This window comes from Lycorma delicatula, chromosome 4 (genome assembly GCF_047948215.1).
Source record: "Lycorma delicatula isolate Av1 chromosome 4, ASM4794821v1, whole genome shotgun sequence".
Taxonomy (NCBI): Eukaryota; Metazoa; Arthropoda; class Insecta; order Hemiptera; family Fulgoridae; genus Lycorma; species Lycorma delicatula.
The window spans coordinates 45,095,092-45,106,612 of NC_134458.1; the positions used below are offsets into that span (position 1 = coordinate 45,095,092).

At 30.9% G+C, this 11,521-nt stretch overlaps 1 protein-coding gene across 1 annotated transcript; it reads left to right on the top strand.

Moving 5' to 3' along the window:
- Positions 1–10,512: 10,512 nt before the first annotated feature.
- On the top strand, positions 10,513–11,190 carry LOC142322603 (uncharacterized). Its single transcript, XM_075361679.1, has one exon. It carries the CDS (start codon positions 10,513–10,515, stop codon positions 11,188–11,190), a length of 678 nt encoding a protein of 225 aa, XP_075217794.1.
- Positions 11,191–11,521: the final 331 nt, after the last annotated feature.

The window sequence follows — 11,521 nt, forward strand, 5'->3', positions numbered from 1 at the left end:
GTGATCTGTTGCAGCTGTCGTCTATATTCAAAGCTGCTAGTGGTGCCTACTGTTTCAATCAATCACAGCTCTTACTGGTTGAAGTAAATCTGTTGGCACTATTTAACTTCAGTGAAGCATTGATTGTGGGAGCTTGCCAGGCTTGAGTCCAGCAAGCTCCCACAAACAGTCTTTGTAGAGTTTGATGACAGTATGATTAGAGGTGATGCTGTTGGCATTAGATTCAGCCTACTATTGTCAAATCTGATGGTTTACAGGGAGAGGGCATATGGGAACAGTATATGCTGCCACTAATATTGTGCTGGGCTGTGATGATGCATACACTACAAGGGACTATCCTAGATAGAGCTGTCATAGATCTGAGTACTCGCATCTTTGCCAGGGGCCAGGCCAACATAGCACTGAGTCTTGTGAGACAATTGGAGAGTTTAGCGATTAGTCATTTGGTTACCAGAAAATTGCTGTATGATCCGCATGATAGAAAGTCTCAAGGAACTCGATCACTTGAGAAATCTGTAAGTTTAAATTGGTAACGCCAATTAAATAAATAAACTGAAATGTTTACAATTTCCTCATTTGGCTCGGTACATTAAATATGTTACATCCGTAAGTTTCCAAATCATACATTTTTCTTGATGATCACTAAAAAGTACTAAATAATAAAAACAATTATAAAAATTAAAAACATGACTGCCAAAAAATAAAAAATAAATTTAACTACAAAAATGACAATAAGCTGAACTAAAAAAAGAAAACAAGGTATGGAAATAAAGGAATAAACATTATTATGCAGTTTTTTTTGTCTTCAGTCATTTGACTGGTTTGATGCACCTCTCCAAGATTCCCTATCTAGTGCTAGTCGTTTCATTTCAGTATACCCTCTACATCCTACATCCCTAACAATTTGTTTTACATATTCCAAACGTGGCCTGCCTACACAATTTTTTCCTTCTACCTGTCCTTCCAATATTAAAGCGACTATTCCAGGATGCCTTAGTCTGTCTCTTCTTTTAACTATATTTTTCCAAATGCTTCTTTCTTCATCTATTTGCCGCAATACCTCTTCATTTGTCACTTTATCCACCCATCTGATTTTTAACATTCTCCTATAGCACCACATTTCAAAAGCTTCTAATCTTTTCTTCTCAGATACTCCAATCGTGCAAGTTTCACTTCCATATAAAGCGACACTCCAAACATACACTTTCAAAAATCTTTTCCTGACATTTAAATTAATTTTTGATGTAAACAAATTATATTTCTTACTGAAGGCTCGTTTAGCTTGTGCTATTCGGCATTTTATATCGCTCCTGCTTCGTCCATCTTTAGTGATTCTACTTCCCAAATAACAAAATTCTTCTACCTTCATAATCTTTTCTCCTCCTATTTTCACATTCAGTGGTCCATCTTTGTTATTTCTACTACATTTCATTACTTTTGTTTTGTTCTTGTTTATTTTCATGCGATAGTTCTTGCGTAGGACTTCATCTATGCCGTTCATTGTTTCTTCTAAATCCTTTTTACTCTCGGCTACAATTACTATATCATCAGCAAATCGTAGCATCTTTATCTTTTCACCTTGTACTGTTACTCCGAATCTAAATTGTTCTTTAACATCATTAACTGCTAGTTCTATGTAAAGATTAAAAAGTAACGGGGATGGGAACATCCTTGTCGGACTCCCTTTCTTATTACGGCTTCTTTCTTTTGTTCTTCGATTATTACTGTTGCTGTTTGGTTCCTGCACATGTTACCAATTGTTCTTCTATCTCTGTATTTTAACCCTAATTTTTTTTAAATGCTGAACATTTTATTCCACTCTACATTATCGAATGCCTTTTCTAGGTCTATAAATGCTAAGTATGTTGGTTTGTTTTTCTTTAATCTTCTTTCTACTACTAATGTGAGGCCTAAAATTGCTTCCCTTGTTCCTATACTTTTCCTGAAACCAAATTGGTCTTCTCCTAACACTTCTTCCACTCTCCTCTCAATTCTTCTGTATAGAATTCTAGTTAAGATTTTTGATGCATGACTAGTTAAACTAATTGTTCTGTATTCTTCACATTTATCTGCCCCTGCTTTCTTTGGTATCATGACTATAACACTTTTTTTGAAGTCTGATGGAACTTCCCCTTTTTCATAAATATTACACACCAGTTTGTATAATCTATCAATCGCTTCCTCACCTGCACTGCGCACTAATTCTACAGGTATTCTGTCTATTCCAGGAGCCTTTCTGCCATTCAAATCTTTTAATGCTCTCTTAATTCAGATCTCAGTATTGTTTCTCCCATTTCATCCTCTTCAACTTCCTCTTCTTCCTCTATAACACCATTTTCTGATTCACTTCCTCCATATAACACTTCAATATATTCGACCCACCTATCGACTTTACCTTTCATATTATAAATCGGTGTACCATCTTTGTTTAACACAGTATTAGATTTTAATTTATGTACCCCAAAATTTTCCTTAACTTTCCTGTGTGCTCCATCTATTTTAACAATGTTCATTTCTCTTTCCACTTCTGAACACTTTTATTTAATCCACTCTTCTTTCACTAGTTTGCTTCCTGTTTATAGTATTTCTTAATTGTCGATAGTTCCTTTTACTTTCTTCATCACTAGCATTCTTATATTTTCTACGTTCATCCATCAGCTGCAATATATCGTCTGAAACCCAAGGTTTTCTACCAGTTCTCTTTATTCCGCCTAAGTTTGCTTCTGCTGATTTAAGAATTTCCTTTTTAACATTCTCCCATTCTTCTTCTACATTTTCTACCTTATCTTTTTTACTCAGACCTATTGCGATGTCCTCCTCAAAAATCTTCTTTACCTCCTCTTCCTCAAGCTTCTCTAAATTCCACCGATTCATCTGAACCTTTTCTTCAGGTTTTTAAACCCCAATCTACATTTCATTATCACCAAATTATGGTCGCTATCAATGTCTGCTCCAGGGTAAGTTTTGCAGTCAACGAGTTGATTTCTAAATCTTTGCTTAACCATGATATAATCTATCTGATACCTTGCAGTATCGCCTGGCTTTTTCAAAGTGTATATTCTTCTATTATGATTTTTAAATTGGGTGTTGGCAATTACTAAATTATACTTCGTGCAAAACTCTATAAGTCGGTCCCCTCTTTCATTCCTTTTGCCCAGCCCGTATTCACCCACTATATTTCCTTCCTTGCCTTTTCCAATGCTTGCATTCCAATCTCCAACTATTATTAAATTTTCATCTCCTTTTACGTGTTTAATTGCTTCATCAATCTCTTCGTATACACACTCTACCTCATCATCATCATGGGCGCTTGTAGGCATACAGATGTTAACAATCGTCGGTTAAGGTTTTGATTTTATCCTTATTACAATGATTCTATCGCTATGTGTTTTGAAATACTCTACTCTCTTGCCTATCTTCTTGTTCATTATGAAACCTACTCCTGCCTGCCCATTATTTGAAGCTGAGTTAATTATGTAAAATCACCTGACCAAAAGTCGCCTTCCTCTTTCCACCGAACCTCACTAATTCCTACTACATCTACATTTGTCCTGTCCTTTTCCCTTTTTAAATTTTGAAGCCTACCAACCTTTTTTAAACTTCTAACATTCCACGCTTCGACTCGTAGAATGTTATTTTTTAATGTTCTGGTGACCCCTTCTTTAGTAGTCCCCACCCGGAGATCCGAACGGGGGACTAGTTTACCTTCGGAATATTTTACCAAGGAAGGCGCCTCCATCATTGCTATATTAAAATGCAGAGCCACATTTTCTTGGAAAAAAAGCAGCTGTAGTTTTCCATTGCTTTCAGCTGCGCAGTACTCAGAGGACTGAGTGATGTTGATATGGCCGTTTAAGTCGTCCTGACTCACGCCCCTAACAACTACTGAAAGAGCTGCTGCCATCTTTCAGGAATCATTCCTTAGTCTGGCTCTCAACAGATACCTCTCCGATATGGTTGCACCTTCGGTCCAGCTACTCTGATCACTGAGCACTCAAGCCCCCTCACCAATGGCAAGGTCTCATGATTCATAGAGGAGGCATTACGCAGTATGTAATTAAATTAAATCATGGGTGACCAATCAACTTTTAGACAATTCTAATTTGTTTAAATATATTTTTCATGTAGAAATAGCAGGGATTTAAAGTTTCTAATGATTGTTCTCACCAGCTTTAACATTGATAAGAAAATTTTGTCTTCAACAACCATATTTGAATGCAGTTGGGGGGTCTGAATAGCAATTATTCTACATTAAAGAGCACCTGACTGCATTTAAAAATTTTCATCAAAGGACAAAATTTTCTTATCGATGTTAAGACTTGGTGAGAACCATATGATTAGACAACCTTACGTGCCTGCTAATTCAACAACATGAAAAATATATTTAAACAAATTAAAACTGTTTGAAAGTTAATTGGTCACATATTGTTTTATTTAATTAAATACTGTGTGATGATGTTTAGTCCTTTATTTCCATAACTTGTTTTCTTTTTTTTTGTAGTTGTGTTCTTTTTTATTTGTATAATTTCTTTATATTTTTTCCATTTCCTAATCTCTATATTATTGATTTTTATTCAGACCTGCTTATTAAAATTTTGAATTGCCCCCCTAAAGAGAGCACAATTCCATCTTGAATATTAAAATAGTTGACCCATAAAATAAATAAATTTTTACACTCTGTCTAACACAACTAATGTTAAAATGGGATGTAACATTTTTGCCTAATTGTGTATAAAATTTGTACAACCTTCTGCATTAGTATAGCTGCAAAATAATAAATACATAATACACTCCATTGTTTAATTTGTAAACACTGATTTATATACTTTGGTTTCACTATTAATATTTTTGTGAATAAAATACATAATGTGTGAAAGCAGGTACAAATTAGTGTTAATAATTTTTTTTAATGAAATGTCTGTTAATGCTTAAAAAATGGTACCTATGAAAACAACATTTTTTTGTTATTTAATTTTAAATTGTTTTTTAACAGTTCATAAGAAAATTGCAATAATTTTTTTCTTACTTACTTTATTTAAAAAAAAATAGGATAATAACAAAAATCAGACATTTAAAAGTATAAAGAAACATCACTAATATTAATACTTAAAAATTTAGTTCAACAAAGTATAATAAAATAAATGCAATTTAATAAATTAAAAAACACTTCTTTAAAGTAAAACCACAAATCAACTTTTTCATCAAAGCAAATTATTTTATTTACACTACACCATAATGCTTGTGAATCACTACTTCATTTGTGAGTATACATTCACCAAATGAACTAACTTCATGGTTAAAATTTTAAAAAATTACACTGATATGTGAAAATTGTGCTACAGAGTGTATCAAAGAGATGGCAACAACCAAAATAAATCCTTTTAGAATTATTGGTAATTTCCAAATGTTAAATCATTTAATGTGGCGTAGATAATGTTTAAAGATTTTTTGTTATTGTCATTTACAGAAATTCTGTACTAAAAGAAATTGTTGAAGGTACCGTTCAGATGCTAAAATACTAAACAAAACTGATGTAAAGATTTATTTGCTCAATTAAATAATAAAAAAAACTTAAATCTTTTATTCTGAAAAAAAAATAGATTAACATTTATGTAAATCACAGTTTTAAAGCAGGTTTTCATTCTCAGTGATTACCTGCATTGAACAAGTGATACAGTGCAAGTAAAATATACCCGTACTTACAACAGTATTATATGTCATACCATGTAATAAAAGCATCCATTATAATCATACGTGGATACTTGCAAAAACCTTTCCTTCTTCATGTGAATCTGTATATCTAAGGTGCAATATGTAATAAATTAAAATACTTTTAGCAAAGAAAAAGGAACTACTCCACTATTCATTAAACTATGATTCTTATGTTTTTGAAATGAGGTTAAGAATTCTCTCGCTCAAATATCATGGTTGGAACAACTTGACAGGTTAAACAATCTAAGTTACACTCAAGAATAACAGTCTTTATTTAATATAAAGCTTCAAACATGTTTTGAAACTACACTTACTAGGTAAGGAATTACCCAGTACAAAGGAAAAGAATAAGATTATTATATTACATTAAACCTAGATTTATCTAAGCCATCTTAGATTAACTTAAAATAGATGAAGCTAAATGTAAGTTACACACAATTGTATTCAGATGAGACATTTCAGATCCTTTTTTTATCAGAAGCTAAGTACATGAACAATAGGTTATCTTAAAAATGAAACCTAATTAACATAAATCTTTAACTTCAAAAATATGTTGAATTACATGACAGCAGCAATGGGAAATTTTTAATTTAATGATCTAGCTTCATATACAAATAAAATGTACATACATCTTGCACAATACATTATTTTTTCAACAATTATTATTACTAAGGTGTAATCCTGTAACAATAAGGAAATGGAAATATGAGTGAATGCCTCAAAAGTAAGGCTATTAAATCTGGCAGCTTTGATTTTTTGTACAGGTATTGAATAACTTTAACAATCTTTTACTCTATTACTGTTCACAGAAAACTGTTCTATTTCCCTAGCCATTTAACAATTATGTTTATTTCTCTTTGTAAAAGAGTTTTGAAAGGCACTATTAATAGTTAACATTTACATTAATCAGTTACATTACAAAAAGGCATTCAGTAAATTCTACTTCAAAAAAAAAATCACACAAATTACACATTACAAAGAAATCTGTAATTAAAGCGTGATACAATCTCACAAAACTAGGTAAAATAATGCAGAGGATTATTCATCATTACAACAAATTTAACAACAGTACCAATTACTGCGCATATTTTAAATGAATCATAAAAAAAGATTAATAACAGAATTACCTACTGATCATAAATAATTACAATACTATATAGCTGATCAAAATGAAAATTTTATTATACTTAGAATTAACCATTAAAAAATTTAACATATTTACCCTACCATTAACTGTTTTAAATATAATTTACCTACATGATATAATACAGAGTTATTTAAGGTTGCTCATATGAAAATATTCACCTCACATAAGTGTTATTACTCAAAAATTTTTTCTAAATTATAAATAAATGCCAAAATTAATAAGAGATATTATTTGCTATATCATTTTTTGACTTTCCAGCAACAAGATACACAGGTGCACAAGTTTAGTTAAAGTTCAATAAAAATACTACTACCTAATTATATGTATATATTCTTGTAAATACATTTTTTTAAAGAAATATATCTGCTAGTCAATAAGAAATGGTTTATAGTGTACACAGTTGAACTGTATCAAAAAATGAAATATTTATAACGAGTTACAAAATTTGATTTTCTTGCCTATATCAAACAACTAATTTTTTATATGGTGAAGAAAATTACAGTTTATAAATCATTATTAAATGAATTTTCTTTAGGATATGTTCTTGTGCTAATTTTCAAACGTGGAAATATCTTCATAAGAAATGAAAATTTTTCAAATTTTCCTGTTACTTTGAAATTTTTCAAAAATTACATGTTACTTAATAACAAGATAAAAATAAAATGTTCCATTTTTTTTATTCAACTGGTCTTCATTGACCTCAATACCAATATTAATAATTGAGCCACCAAGTAATAGTTTAATAAAACTCAACTTACCAATTGGAGGCATCTTTTAACTCTTAAATCATCTTCAGTTTTGATTATTTATAACAATTTTTAAATTACTACAATAAATATTTATTTAGATTATTATTTACTTTTGTAAATAAAAATTGATCATGATTTGATTTCATTTCATTTGAAATATAAAATTTACTGAAATTTATTTCAACTCAATGAGATCATGGCTTAACAAAAAAGTTATTTTTTTTCCATAATAAAGTAGATACATCAACAATTTAAATGCACTGTATGTCTCACAAAGAGGTATACACTTTAGATTTAGTATCACTCACCCATTCCCCCACCGATTCTATTGAAACTACAGACCTTTTAACGAAGATTCTAAAAATGTTCTGTGAAAATTTCAACCTTCTAGTATTTAAAGAAACAAAATGGTGGCTTTCAAACAAAAAACATCAATTTCGGATAACCGCACTTTTTATTCATTACAAAATAGCTGGTGAAAATCATTAAAACCAGATGATATATTGTTAAACAACTGTTAAAACTGAATAAACAAGTTAATAAGTAGTCATAACCTTGTTTCACTTTCCTGTGTAAACATTTAATTATTAAAATGGGTTTTACAACTGAACAAAAAGTTAAATGTTGTGCATGGGCCTTGCATTTGACAATCTAGCAGAGTCTATACGATCTATCTGAAATTGATGTTTTTATTTGAAATCAAAAGCATATACCTCTTCGTAGGACACACGGTATATTATAATAAAAGCCATGAATGACAGAGGATGATCTAATGACCAAAAGATGTCTCTCATCTTGCTACATCTGTTTGTAATGTATTTACAGTTCAATTATTATTATTATTAAATATATAAGCAAAGACAGACTGAATTTTTCAAACAATAAAATTAATTCTTATTTTTAATAAAATGTTGTACACATTATTGTCCTATGTAACATTGTCCTATATAACTTTATTGCTTTCAGAGACTAGTGCATTATATAATTTTTATGTTTTATCAAATAAGTATTAGAAATTAAAATAAACTGAAAAAATGTGTAAAGAGTGCATGAAACATATAAATTTTAAAAATCAATATATCAACAATTCCATCATTTTAACATCACTGAAGAAGCAATAAATACTGGAATAATTCACTGAATTTTACAAAAAAAATTGTAAAATTATCCCAAATGGTTTAATTAAATTATTACACAAGTAGCTTGATACTAACTGGCATGATTCTAAATTGTTTATCATATATATATATATATATATATATATATATTATTACTGTTTACCTCTAAATATTTATTAATTTTAATTCTTTATCATTTTTAAGAAATATTTCTACTTGTATCAATTTAAATTAAAAGAAATATAATTAAATTTTGAAATCAGATTAAATTAATTTTAATGGGAAAAAGACAAATACATATAAAAGCTTTTATCAATTTTTTGTACTCATAACTTTAAGAAGTGAATAATCCTGTTACTATATAAAACATAAAAAATTAAAGAGTAATCAAGATAATAAATAATACCTATTTTCAACTTAAAAACCTCATTATCAGTGAAAAAAGAAATGCATAAAACAAAACTTCAAACAACATAACAAACACTAATTAGAACTATTTATAAGGCAAACATGAATTATTATTAAATCAGTCTTCTAATTTTTTAATCAGATTGCAGTAACAATCACAAATGATAGGATCCTTTTCAACATTATTATTTTAATACCCCAAAAAATAACACAGTTGTCAAATCATGAAAATCTTAATAAAAACTTAATTTTCAAGGCAAGTAACAATTATTAAATAAAATTGAATTTATATTTTAAATAAATTTAAGGAAAAAACCACAAAAATATATGAATAAATTATGCAACTCTTACAAAACATAAAACAAGAAAAAAGTGAGGGGTTCAATATCAAACCTAACGAACTCCATCTATTTCAAAAATGAGTTTTTTATATCTGAAATCTATTAAATTGGCTGAGTCAGTTGAATATAGCTATAAGGGTCAAACCCCTTCATTTTTCAGTGTATAAAACTGTATGCTTTAATTTAAAATTCAACAATAGAATTTAAAACTAATTCAGACATTCAGAATCTATTTTCAGATATTCTGCCTTAACTCTTCCAGATTAGACTAGCCTTCTTGTAAACTTAATACAAAAGAATTACAATGTTCAAAGCTTCATATGACTGACTTAATATGACGGCTGTTTTGTTTTTTCAACCTCTGATCATGCATCTAAATATACAAGAGATAGGTAGAGCCAGGTCTGCGCATCAAGCGATTGCACCCCCCCCCCCACCCCAACCAGAACCTCTGCCTTTGTCAGCTCTATTGCATCAGTCTGAGCTGAGCTACGGGCAATTGAACATGGCCACTAAGATCGATGCTCCCACCAAGTGTGATATGTTTTCTGCAAGCAAAAGGATGTAGCGCTGCTGAAATCCATCGCAGAATGAGCCTAGTGTATGGTGAAAACTTTAAAAGTGATGTAGAGTACAGGAATGGTGTAGGAGATTTAAAGGACAAATGGACATCCATGATGAAGGTGGGCAAGGACACAAGTCTGTTGCTACTGTACACCTAGCTGAGCGTGTTGATGATTTTTTCCACAACAAACAGAGGTTTACAATAACTGAACTTTCTGCAAAAATCCCAGAAATTTTAAGGTCTTCTCTGTACACAATTGTGACTAAAGACCTAGGATACTGGAAACTGTGTGCATGTTCGGTGCCAAAAATGTTGAGTGGCAATCACAAAATGGAGCGAATGGTGTCAGCCTTAATGTTTTTCTCATACATTACAATAATGAGAGGAAAGAGTTTTTAAAGTCTATCGTTACTGGCAATGAGACTTGGATCTAGTATGACAATCCAAAACCAAAGAACAGTCTAAGCAGTGGATGCACACTCCTCCAAACAAGCCAAAAAAGTTCAGAGATACTGAGCAACAGGAAAACAATGACTACTGTTTAATTAATTATAAAGTCAGTTCTCACGGAACTTCTGTACCTATCGAACAATTTGAAGCTATTAAAGCTCTCCATCAACAGTTTTATGATATCATTGACCAAATTCTTATTAATAACTCAGAAATAAAAGACCAGTCTGAAATTTGTGATATAAATTCTGTCAGCACTGAATGGAATTCATTGTTCTGTCCAATTAAACTTGCCAAACCAGAAACTCCCGATTTCAAACATAATATTAAACCAGTTTATCAATCATTATTAGAGACTCCGAAATTTAAAATTCCTATTTTTTCTGGCAATTTCCACGACTGGATAAATTTTCACAATCTGTTCAAAGGTTCCGTCCATGAAAATTCACAGTTATCTTCTGAACAAAAACTGCAAATTCTAAGGACACACTTATCTGGTAATGCGCTCCTATTAATTGAATCTCTTCCCATTTCTGCGGAAAATTATCAAGTCGCTTATGACATTTTGATTTCTAGATATGACAATAAACATTCTCTTCTAAATAGCTTTTACAGTCGTATTAAATGTTTTCAGTCCGATGATCGTAAAAATTATCTCTCTAATTTTAAGGCAACATACATTTCTTTATTAATGCGTTGAAAAGTCTCAACATAAACTTAGAAAATTTTCTTCTTCTGCAGCTTGGTTTAGAAAAACTCACCTCCAATGTTCAAACGCGTTTCGAAAATCGTATCGCCTCGTCAAGCGTACCCACATACGAAGAGTTGATTGAATTCCTCACTGTTGAGGAAAAAATTTCCGAAAGCCTTGACGCCGATGTCACCTTTTCTGAAAAATTTCCCTCGAGTTCACCTAAAAATCCTACGTACTTTAATAACTCTAATCCTCAAACACCAAAATTCTCCAAACCGATAAAATCCTTCTTTGTTCAAAATCATGCTCCGTCCGGCAGCTGTCCGGTATGTGCGGA